General features: G+C 45.8%; 1 protein-coding gene across 3 annotated transcripts in view; it reads left to right on the top strand.

Moving 5' to 3' along the window:
* RPIA (ribose 5-phosphate isomerase A) overlaps nt 1–12,401 on the top strand; it is a 30,976-nt gene that overhangs the window by 459 nt on the left and 18,116 nt on the right. For 2 of the 3 annotated variants that reach the window (XM_021085537.1, NM_001097495.1), the window contains 2 exon segments: nt 5,785–5,845; nt 8,219–8,274. In XM_021085537.1, the coding sequence (XP_020941196.1) occupies nt 5,785–5,845; nt 8,219–8,274 (117 nt within the window). 3 annotated transcript variants of the gene reach the window in all.

Here is a 12,401-nt window from a genome sequence, read left to right as displayed (position 1 = left end):
TTTACATCTGTTTAAAGGCTTTTTAGATGTGGAATCATTTGTGGGCAAGTCCCGTAAAAGTTGAGCTATTGAAAGAACTCCTTGCCAGGGCAGATAACTGTTTGCAAAGTGGAGGCTGGTGGTGTCTGATGTTTGGAGTGGATTTAGGAGGGACTTAACCTGTGGCTTCCTTGTCAGATGGAGAGGTCGTCATTTCTCTTCACCGCCCTGGGAAGTAGGTGGGGAGCTGACTTGAAAGGTGTTTTGAAATTTTACCCGAAGGAGGAGCTTGATTCGGTGCGCCCTTGTTCCTGAATGTACTCGCGGGAGGGAAGTGGAGACCGAGCATAAGGGGAAACTCGGGGCTTTAAACTTCCTCCCTTTGACAGGGCCCGAGTGGACACTTGAAAGCCTAGAGGACCCTGTTCTTTAGGGCGGGAGTGTGGAGATGTTTAGCTGTTTCTTGGTGAGGTCATGGCCCCACTTGTTTGCTAAGTGACGGGTGTGGTTCTCTTGGTGGAGTCTTTTAACCTAAGTGGATTTGCTGTCAACAATGAGGTTAATTATCTTAATTATAAGACTTCGGGAGCCCAGAGGCAAGTGGAGTATCTCTATCCTTAGGTGGAGTTTCCTTGGCTTTATTGGCTTTTTGTCTTTTCTGCTTCTTGGAAAGAGGTATCAGATTCCCTTTTCTCTAATGGTGGTTCTTTATTCTTTGCATTTGATAATGCTTTAGTGTACAAGATTATTTTGCCTAGATGTTCCATCCTCCCACAGCCTGGCTAAATGGGAGGGGCCTGCCCTGTAGGAGGAATGACCAAGGAACTTACAGGACCCAAACCCTGTGGCTCCTGTTCTAGTGCCCTTCCACCACTCCCACGGCCACCCTGTTATGGTGTAATAATCTGGTTAGCAATAGGATTTTCTGTGGGAGTTCACAGAGATAATGTGAAATGTGTAACCTGGTTCTGCTTTTGGGTTTCAGTGCCTCAGCTGCAAAATGGGGACCATAAGCTGAAATTTCGAAATGCCTGGATAAAGTGAGTGGTAATGGATAAATGAAGTCTATATAGATAGGCAAGTTCCATATATTAGATTTCTTATTAACCTGTTTACATTACCATTTGGTAGCATGTATCTCTCTGACTGTAGTTTTGTTATTATGTATTTGGTTAAATAAAAATTTGCAAGTCCCCTCCTCAGGCCAGAGCCCCACAACACTGGATTCCAGCCACATTCCCCGAAGTTCCAGGCGATCCTGGGGAGAGCTTTACTGGTCGTTTGGGGGCAGTCTCAGTTACACTCACTTTCCTTTGCAAACTTCTTTCCTGAGATGCCAGTATTACTTGAATTTTGTATGTTCTGTCTTCAGCATTGATTCATTCACTTCATTCCTGTGCTTGGTATTTGTTGAGTGTGTCAAGCAGTTGATGTGGTGGCCAGAAATGTGGCTAAAGGAGGGAGGAGGGCAGGCTGGTCCCGAATATTTTGCAAACAAGATAATTTAATTCAAAGCCTTTCATTTATTGAGTATAATCATGTACCTAATTGTCAAGGTTTAGCTGCCCTCACCAGAGGATATCCTTTTTTTCATCTAAGGCCAAGTTTTCCTCTAGCACTTCGTGTCTTGAAATTATGTACTCATTACCCAACTCAGGCTTGGCTGCTGACCCCTGGAAAGACAAGTGTTGGTTGTAAAGAAAGGGTTGTTTTGTTCTGGATGCTGGCAACCTGGGGAGGAGGACTCCCAGAACCAAGTCCCAAGTTTCTGCTTGGCCAGGAAAGTTTTTTAAGGGAGAAAGGGGAAGTTAATTGCAGGTAATCATTTGGGGGGGGGTCAGAGTCTTATTTTCCACTGTGGGCAGACTTTCCTTAGATTGGTTGATGGTGAGCTAATAACGGCAGTATTGCAAGACCCTCCTGCTCAGCCTGAAGTTACCATCCTTCACCTGAGTGGAGGCCTTAGATCCTGCGGAAGAATTCCAGAATAAGTTATGTATATTTTCTGGACCTGGCACTATTGTTTCTGGACTGTTCCTCCTTGGTTTCTGCATTTCCTCCCTTCCCTGATTAGCAATTGTTTGAATCTGCCCTTTGGAACTCAGGGAAGATCTGGGAAGCAGAATGAAGCCTACTTCCTGCAAACCAGAAGGAGCGGATGTGGAAAGGATTTGTACCCAGGAGGGCCCCGAAAGATCCTGCTCAGTTTCATACTCATGTTAGTGTTCGTTTATGGAGGTAGGTTGTACTGGGTCCTTTTGGTTCCACCTTTGGATACCCTGAGAACGGACCCTTCCTGTTGATTTATCAACTTCCTAGGTTATGCTCTCTCTGTGGCCAGACGACTGCAGTTGCCCTTTTCTTGTCCCCTCTGTCGACCACCCAAATGGTGCTTTAGCATCTTCTGAAGCTTTCATCTGCCCTTGTCACAGTGCCCCTCAGGTGGCTTCATCCCCACCTCCATAGGACACATGGAGAACAGCTGGTAAAAGCCAGGTGCCGAGCCATTTGGAGTGGATACACAGACTGGTTCTTAAGCCCACATTCTTGTTCCCTTCTGTGCTCTCTTCTCATGGAGCGTGAGTTTTAATATTACTACCTTCACCTAGAATGCTCTTTCTTGTCCACTGCTTTTGCCTGTGAAAATCATATATATCCTTCAGAATTTGGTTCCAAGGCCATTTCTTCCTCAAAGTTCTTCCTTGGATTTGTAGGGAGAGGAATTATCCTTTAATTCTGTAGCACTCTGTCTGTACCTCTTCGGTGCCTTATGCTGGTGTCTTTATGTTCTAGTTGTGTGTGTGTGTCTGTCTGTGTCTGTCTCCGTCTCCCAGTCCCTTGAAGAGTAAGCTTCCAGATGTAGTTAACTTTATATTCATTCAGTGTTGGTCACAGTGGGGCCAGGCCAGTAAATGTTGAATGAATTGTGTGGAGTGTGGACACAAATATGGGGGTGTGGGATGAATCTCTGGGGTCTAGCCAAGGAAGGAGCCTTGCACAGAGCCTGTGTGACTTGCCGAGTTCATCTGTGTGCCACCTGCCTGCTGGGTGACATGAGTGTATGGCAGATGAGGTAATGAGTGACCTGGCAGTTGAATTACTGTGTAGCTAAGAGTGTTCAGCCTCAGCTCAGGTGTGAAGTCAGGCTGAGCCTATCTAGTCAGGGCACATTCTTGTTTTCTGATATTCAGCTGTTTTGCATTGTGACATAGCACTCCTGGTCTTGAAGACCTTGCTGTTGAGGTTTGCCTTGTTTTGCTGCTTCAGTGGCTGTTGGAAGCCTGGGCATCTGGAGGGCATCTGACAGGTGGAGTCTGGACCTAGCACAAGCTCTCTTTTAAGACCCCTTGGTGTTATTTGGTGATTTTGGAACTTTGAGCTGGTAAAAGTGATTTCCGCCAGGTCAGGACCACAGAGCTTGATGGGCCAAGCCCTCACTAGGTAGGGGAAGCCTAGTTAGAAGGGGGGACATTAGCATTTGATTCTTTCTTTTTGGTAACTCCCTCCACCTGTTAGTCATTCGTGCCAGTCTTTTTCTAGAGATGTAGTTTCACTTGATTTGAGAAGGACCCTATTAGCTGCAGGGACTGTGGGCTTACCGTGGATATTCCTGTGGCCTTTGTTCTGGAGGCTGAGGGGTTTTGGCCGTAGCTCTCAGCTTGTCTTGAGGGACCTCCAGGACTTTTCGTCCTCTGACAAAGGAAGTTTCACATGGGCTTCCCTTTTGCCCAATGCGTTCATTGTGATCAGTTGCTGCAACACTGAGAAATTTGAAACGAAGTATTTCAGCAAATTGATCTTCCAGGAATTGTTTATTCAGAATTAAGTTATGTAGGGAGGCAATTGACATTGTTAAAAGATGACTTTCTTTTAAAGGTAAAATCATAGTACTTATATAGATATAGAATAAACATATATCAGATTTTTTTGACTCATTAAATTAATAAAGGAACTAGAAAAGATGTTGTTAACTGTTCACCAGAAAAATCCAAAAACCATGACATTAGATGCATTTGAGAAATATTAAAATAAATTTACAAGCGCTGTGGAGTAATCAGTTGGGGTTCACAAATCAATTTGCATTTTTGTGGAAAAGACTTTGCAAAGCCACAAACCCCTGTACCATCAGATATTGCCTGCAGACTCCAGCCTTTCATTGAAAGGATATCTAATAATCTCCTGTTCATTTCAAAGTCTTAATTTTTTCTTTAGGGTGTTGAGTTCCTCTCTAAAGTGGGGATAAGGGCCTTGAAGTCACAAGGGATAGATTTGACTTACATTAACACTTACAAATCTTTTTGGTAGGGCTTAATAAATGGTAGCATCTGCTTTGGTTTGTAGCTCTTTTGCCCTGAACAGACCAGAGATCACTCCCAGGAAGCTGCTTAGGAACCGAGGTCTGTGTTAGTTCCTGATTGTCCCCTGACCTTGTTTTGCTGCTTGTGGTTTAACTGACCCTGGCAGGGCCCCTGCTCTGCCCCCGGTTTGATCCTGGCTACCTTCCCCCCTGTCTTAAGATGACAGGCTCTGTGGTGTGATGCCTGTTTCTTGTCCTTTGTACTCACAGAGTGGCTTCCTATGGCCGATGAAGACTATTTCTCATGTTCCCAACTTAACTTTGACCCTCCTGCCATCTTCTCTGAAGCAGGCTTGTGCAAATGAGGACCCCTTGGGATCAGTTGGAGACGCTGATGTGATTTGCTATTTCATTGTTACTTCAGGCTTGCCCATCTTCTGTTGGCAGTGTTGGAGCTTTTAGATGGTAGGCTTGATGTGTCCCTGAGGTTTGATGTGATGCCACCAATACAAAGCGGACTGTGGTCAGTCCTCTGCCTTCTCAGTGTTAAACTGATGTGTAAAGTCACTGAGGCCAGGAACCTCTGTTTTCTGCTCTTAGTGGACAGCTCGTTTGTTCTTCCTTTCTGATCATCCATCGTGGTCGTGCACCCTCTGCCCCTGCCCCCACCCCCGCCTCTGCCAAGAATCTTTCATTATTCATCTGCAAGCCATTTCTGTGAGGCTGACTTAAAATTGCTGTACATTGTAAATAAGCCAAGCCTTTTGTGTGATAGAATGTAGGGAGTGTTAAAAACAAGACAACATGGAAGTTCCCGCTATGGTGCAGTGAGTTAAGACTCTGACTGCAGTGGCTGGCCTCACTGTGGAGGTGCTGTCAGATCCGCATGGCCATAAGAAAACAAAGCCACAAAAACAAAAAACAAGACTGCAGGCCCCAAATGGAGCTGCTCATGCTAAGCCTCATATCACCAAACTTATACGTAACTTAATTACACTTTTGGCTCTCTCAGAAATGGAATTTGTAATCCACTCTACCAGGATTGCTGATCTGAAGGGCAGACCCCTGCTGTCCTCTAAAGGAAAGTAACCTTTCCATAACTTTCTCTTTTTTGTCCAGTATAATCTCATTCCTGGTTCATACTTCTTGCTATAAGTCTTCATTTCGTATAGCTGCTTGGAGCTGCTAGATTGCTGCCATATTCTAGTCAATTTTTGCTGAAGTCAACACTTAGCATTTTTTAATATCCTCAGTTTATCTCCAAACAGGAGGAAATAGTGATGTCATTGTCAAGGATGAGAGAAGGGCTCTCCTGATAAATTGCCACTGGGCACCAGGAGAAAGTTCAGATATGAGGTTCGGGGGTTATAATTCTGTGGGACAGCGCCTACCTTGCCCCCTTGTTGGGAATCACTGTTCCTAGTAATTTCCTAGCTCTAGGGATGGGCAGAAGAAGGAGTAGGACATGGTATTAATAAGTTCTGGGCTTTCCTTCCCCTTTTTTTCAGAATAACCAAGTGCTGGGAATTGGAAGTGGTTCTACAATTGTCCATGCTGTGCAGCGAATAGGTATGTCCCTGGGCTGTGTCCTGGCTGCTTTTGTGAGACGATGTGGGTGGAGACATAGAGGAGGGGAAGGGGGTGGCACCAGCCCAGCTTGACACCAACAGTATGGAGCCTGCGGTCAGGTGAGTGTTCTGCTCTTCTCTGAGTGGAGTTCTTGGCCTCTTTACCAACTTTGGGGGTTGCTCTGGCTTTGTTTATTCTGCTGAACTGGAAGGAAGGGGCTGACTCAGGGAGAGGGCTCCATAGAGTTTTAATCATCATCGTGGTGGGGTGGTGGTGTGTGTGTGTGTGTGTGTGTGTGTGTGGCCTCTTGGGTCCTGAGGCAAGCCCTCTACAGCTGGAGCCCCCTCCCAGCAAATACCTCCAGCCCAGCTTGGCCTTGCCCAGTTGGTGGCTGGTTCTGCAAGTACTGATTTCATTCTGAGGTGTCTTGGAGTCAGGAAAGGCCCAGAAGTTATCATTCCCTGTGGCTGCTCAACAGGTTTCACTGCCCTGTTCCTGTTTGTGAGAACAAAGCCCAGAGGAGAGGCCTGTCTGAATGCTGATCTCCCCTTCCAGGTGCCAAGGGCCTGAGCTCAGGGGACAAAGCCCAGGAATGCCTTGTCTTCAAGGAGGGATTGTGGTGCTGGCTTCTCATTGGCCCCACAGGGCCTTAGTGTTGTACAGCTTTCTATCTGAGCACTGAGTATGCGGAGGATTTTAGGGCACAGGGATTACTGTGGATTTCATAATAGTGGCATCTAAACCCCCAAGGTACACACCCAGTGATTAAAGACACTTGACATTTTATTTTATTTTACTTTTTTTTTTTTTGTCTTTTTAGGGCTGCACGTGCGGCATTTACCCAAGTTCCCAGGCTAGGGGTTGAATTGGATCTGCAGCCTCAGGCCTACACCACAGCCACAGCATCATAGGATCTGAGCTGCATCTGCGACCTACACCACAGCTCTCAGCAACACCGGATCCTTAGCCCACTGAGTGAGGCCAGGGATCGAACCTTCGTCCTCATGAATACCAGTTGGGTTTATTACTGCTGAGCCACAAGGGGAACTCCCTAGACTCAACATTTTAATGAGACATTTTTCCCTGTTGACTGAAAAAAATGCACAACCTAAAAGTTGAGCATTATGTTTTATTTGGGCCATTACTGAGGACCGAAGCCTGGGATACTGCCTTCCAGAGAGCTCTGAGGGACTGTTGATGAGCCAGGATCTATAGGAGCTTTTGCAACAAACAAACCAAAAAAAAAAAAAAAAAACCCATGTAGTCAAACATCAAAAAGCTAAGTAAAGAAAAACCAGACATCTGAAGTTAATGAATTTAGTGCCTTTCTCTTTATGGGAAGATGCAAGAGTCTGGGCTTAATGAAATTATTCCTTTGATATGCACTTTAACCATCAGGGCCAGTATCCTGCTTTTCTCCAGCCTGAAGCCTCAGGTGCTCCGCCTGGGGTGGCCACAGTGGCTGCTGGCTTGTTGACGGAAATGACAGGAGCTGTTCTTTGTTATATCCCTTAAGACTTTTCTTTTTTGTTTATTTTTTTATTTTTGTCTTTTCTAGGGCTGCACCCGTGGCATATGGAGGTTCCCAGGCTAGGGGTCTAATTGGAGCTGTAGCCGCCAGCCTACGCCAGAGCCACAGCAACTCGGAATCCCAGCTGCGTCTGCGACCTACACCACAGCTCACAGCAATGCTGGATCCTTAACCCAAGGATTGAACCTGCAACCTCATGGTTCCTGGTCAGATTTGTTTCTGCTGTGCTATGACGGGAACTCCCTCTTTTTTGTTTAAATCAGGTTTTCCTGAAAGGTATACATCCAAAGTGAAGAAGTAAACCCTTAAATGCCATCTGGGGTCTATAAATGATTATATTTTTCACTAAAGGTAATAGTCAAGTTCTAGCTTTTCTCTGTGAAAGACAATACAGGAAAGTCGTTATGACTGTGATGCTGGACTGCCTGGGATCGGATCCCAGTTCTGTCATTTGTTAGCTGTGTACCAGTTACTTTACCTCTCTGTGCCTCTGTTCCTTGGTCTGTGAAGTGGGGATAATAATTATCCATTGCCTTTGGGTTACTGCATTGCACAAGGTTCTTTGACTATTGCCAAGCCTGTGCTAGCAAATGCTGACGTTTTGCTCTTTCTGTGGTTAGTACTAACTTCCTTAGGCTTTCTTGTCCCTGTCTTGTGACTTGTGAGGTCTGTTTACCAACTTTTTTTTTTTTTTTTTTTTACACTAAGGGTGGGGACCTAGAATGAAAGGCATCTGTCCCTGAGGGGTTAGAACTTTTTTGTTGGATTTGGGCAAATGCACAAGACAAGGAAGATAAAGAGAGGAGAGTGAAAAACCCCCAACATGGCTTTTGTCTCCACAGCTGAAAGAGTGAAACAGGAGAATCTGAACCTCATCTGTATCCCCACTTCCTTCCAGGTAGGTCCTGCTTTCCATTGCTGCCTCTTGACAGTGCTGAGGAGTCTTTGGGTCCCTGAGGAGAGGGGTGTGGCTCTGGGTTGTGCGCCAGGGTTGTTCTGGGTGAGAGCCGGGGCAGGAGAGGAGTTGACTGGAGATTGTTCCTCGGCAGTGGCAGTGTGCTTTAAATGTATTCCTTTATTTTCTCTGTGACCGTTTTAGTATATCTTGTAGAGACAACCACTGGGCCTCATCCTCGAGGAATGTTATCTCCATTCATAAATGAAAAGCTGAGGCTAAAGGGCATTAAATGGTGTGTTAGTAATGCAGGTACAGTATAGACAAGTCCATGTCCAATGCTCTTTCCCCATAGAATCGGGGTTGGTGAAGGACAACAGTGGAGTCGATTGGATATAGGGCACGATAAGGGAAGGGTGGACTTCAGGAAGGGGGCAGGAGAAGTGCCCAAACAGCCCTACCCTTCATCTGGCCATTGTTGAGGGGAGCATGTGTGTAATTGCTCATTGGCTTCGTCATGGTGATACTGGGGTTAGAGGTTGGTATTCCTGGTGATTGGTGCTCCCGTGACATTGTGGACTTGGTTTTGGACAGCTAGTTCTTAAACTCTCCCAGACCTGGAAGCTCAGCACTGGCAGCAGCCTGCAGGTGGCTCTGGTGAAGGGGCAGGGTGGTTAAAGTTTCCCTCTGAGCCAGATGTGTGCCCCAGCCTGTCCAAGTAGGGAGTGGAGCAGGGGTTCCAGGTGGACCCAGTAGGGAGTTAGGGTAGTGCATGCTGTCAGAGCATCCCAGAAATTCAGTTTCCTGGAGACCTTGAGCACGCTGCTTCAGGCTAGAACAGGAGCGCTTCTACACGGCCTCTTTTGCTTTGGAAATCCTGCTTTCCAGAGGAGATGCTTCCGCCACTCCTCCCTTTTTAGGGCTGCACCTATAGCATATGGAAGTTCTCAGGCTAGGGGTCCAATCACAGCTGCAGCTGCTGGCCTAACCACAGCTGCTGGCCTACACCACAGCCACAGCAATGCATGATCTGAGCCATATCTGTGACCTGCACCACAGCTCACAGCAACACTGGATCCTTAACCCACTGAGCGAGGCCAGGGATGGAAAGCATGTCCTCATGGACACAAGTTGGGTTCTCAGCTGCTGAGCCACAATAGGAACTCCCCGAGGAGATGCTTTTTATGGTCAGAGTGGTTGTGGTTGTTTGCCTTGGTCTTTTGAAAAAGCTAAGTATCTGCTTTTTGCCAAGTGACTTGACTGTCTACTGTTTTTATTTATTTCATCACTTATTTGCTATCGGTGTTTGTTTTTAAAGTTATATATGTAGGTTGAAGAGTCCAATAATTCAAGTCTTTTTATTAAAAACCAAAACACTCTCATGTCTGGCCACCACCTTTCTTTTTATATGGACATACTTTTAAAACCTCTTTTAGCTGATTGGCTGTTTGTTCCAAAGTCTGGAGATGACATGCTTTTCTTGCTGTTTGCATTTTTTTCCACTTTAGGTAATAATTTTATACTGAGTGGATGAAGGGAAGATGAGCATTGGTGACCTCTTACCTCCTTGCTTTCCCAGTTCACATACCTTCTCACAGTCTTCAGCACCCTTATATATGGGCAAGGCCTTCCTCAGTATTTGCAGAGTTGTGATGTCCCAGCCACAGCTGAACTGTGCAGTGTGCTATGATTACACTTCCTTACCTGCCGATATTTTGTTTTTTCTAAAGTTAAGTAAATGTTGCCTTTGTTTTTGTTTGTTTGTTTGTTTGTTTGTTTTTTCATTTGCTTGGTTGTCTACATACTTCTTATAGTTCTACCTCAAACTCATACCTTGATGGGGAAGCTTCACTTCCTCCTGGCCCAGGGCATATTCCACTCCATTGCTTTCATCTTGGCTGAGTCTCCAGCTGCAGCAGCTGCGTTCAGCCATTGTCTTGGGGTCTCTTCCCGGGCAGGAACATTCCTTCTTGGCCTCCTGTTCTGGGTTGGCTGCTTCTCCTCACTCTTCCCCTCCACCCTTTGGTTTTGTTTCCCTCACTTCTGGTGGATCCCATCTGTGATGGAGCTACTTAGTACGTGGGATGCAGCCCTGTGGGCGCTTCGGATGTCTGAATAGGTCTTTCATTCTAGCCTCTCTGGAGGTCAGTTATTGGGTAGAGAATTCTGTGTTAAATCATTTCTTAGTTTTCTGTTGGGTCTGCTGTCTCTGGCTTTCAGTTTGCTGTGGAAGAGCTTGATGCCTTCTGAGTCTTGATCCTATTTCTCATTCTTGCTGAACTCTTAGACCCTTATATTACCTCTTCATTGTCTCTGGTGTTCAGCAGACACTGGTGACGAAGTGGAATCCCTCCACCACTCCCTCCTTGGACATGCTGTGTCTTGGTGTGGGTTTATTTTCATTCACCGTGCTGGGGACTGCCTCATGTGTCATTCTACAAATTTCACATTCAATTTTGGGGATTCTCTGCCCCATTCCTTTGATTTTCTTTGTTCTGTTTTCTCTGGTGTTTCCTTCTAGGACCTTGTTTGTCCATTGTGCTTGTGGCCTGTTTTTCTTTTCAGCCTTGTCTTTTTGTAACCTTCTGTTGAGATTTCTTTGCTCCCATATGTTTAATTTCAAATAAGAACTGTTTTTTTGGTTGTCATTTACTGAAGTTTTTTCGTTTGCTTGATTTTGTATTGTAGGTTAAATTTTTTCAGTTCTTTTCTTAGCTCCCTGAGGATATTAGTAATTTTGCTTCTGCTTTTAAAATTTTTTCTCTGTATATATGTTTCCTCAGAATTTTTGTTGTTGTTGTTGGAGGTATAATTTACATACAATTTGTTCTTTTTAGCATATAGTTCTGAGTTCTGACAGAGTTGTGTAACAACCAACACAGTCAAATGTTGTTAAATGCTTTGGTCTTTTTTTTGTTTGTTTTTAATTCCGGCATTTCTTATTTTAGCTTTTATCTGTTTGCTCATTTTGAAGATTAATGCAATAAGAAGCTGATTAGAAACTAGCTGTCAGGGTGGAAGTGGTCTTTGCTCTCAGCTTGTCTGCCAGGTCCTTATCTTGGGGAATTCCTGGTGTTAGATCATTTTTCTTTTCTGGTCTATCTGGTGAGGTTTCCTGGACAAGATTGCCCAGTGCCCTTTTAGGAGGCATATGCGTGGTGGCCCGTGTCGTGGGAGCCAAGGAGAGGGGTGGAGGACATCTGTCATGATTCTGGCATAAACTTCCTAATTCCCCAGTTTTCAGCGTAATACCCGTGGCAGAAGGGAAAAAGTGCCTGCTACTTTTGCAGTATTTCTTTGCTGCTGGGCTTGATCACGTGACTTGTTTTGCCCAAGGGATGTGCCAAGTGGCAGCCCATCAGTGGCTCGAAAAGTGCTTTTGCTTTGGGCCTCGACCTTTTGCTGCTGAAACTGTTGTACTGCCATGTGAACGGGCCTCGGCTGCTCTCCTGGAGGGTGAGAGGCAGATGAGGAAGGCCAGGCCAGAGACCTCCCACTCTGTACACGGAATTGTGAGAATTAATAAATATTTGCTCTTTTAAGCCTCTGAGTCCTGGGGTTGCTGCTAGGCAGCAAAAGCTGCCCGCTGGAGTACCCCATTTTCAGCTCTGCCCGGCGGCCATTCTGAGACGGCTGTTTGACTCTCTCCGGGGACTAGACATGCTGTGGTGGAGAGAGACAGGAGCCGTAACGGGTTCTCAAATAGCCCCTGAGCCAGTCTTCCTTTTTTTGCTCCTCCCACTGCCAGGTCTGCTTTCAGAGCTTCACAGTGCCACGAGTCCTGACCCTTTCTGGAGGTTCTGCACTGATTATTTGGTTGCTTCTTAGCTTTCTCCACTGCTGGCTGAGGATTTCATTCTCCTTTCTGCCATTTACCACTGTCCGTCAGTGGTCTTGCTTTTAAAACTTGATTGCTGTTTTCTCCTCTGTTCAGTTTATGCTGTTTTTTGTTTTTTTTTTTTTTTATCTTTTTGCCTTTTCTGGAGCCGTTCCTGTGGCATATGGAGGTTCCCAGGCTAGGGGTCTAATCGGAGCTATAGCCGCCAGCCTACACCACAGCCACAGCAACTCAGGATCCAAGCCGTGGCTGCGACCTACACCACAGCTCACGGCAACGCTGGATCCTTAAC

Source organism: Sus scrofa, chromosome 3, assembly GCF_000003025.6.
Source record: "Sus scrofa isolate TJ Tabasco breed Duroc chromosome 3, Sscrofa11.1, whole genome shotgun sequence".
NCBI classification, from domain to species: Eukaryota; Metazoa; Chordata; class Mammalia; order Artiodactyla; family Suidae; genus Sus; species Sus scrofa.
This window is presented reverse-complemented; position numbering and strand designations above follow the sequence as displayed.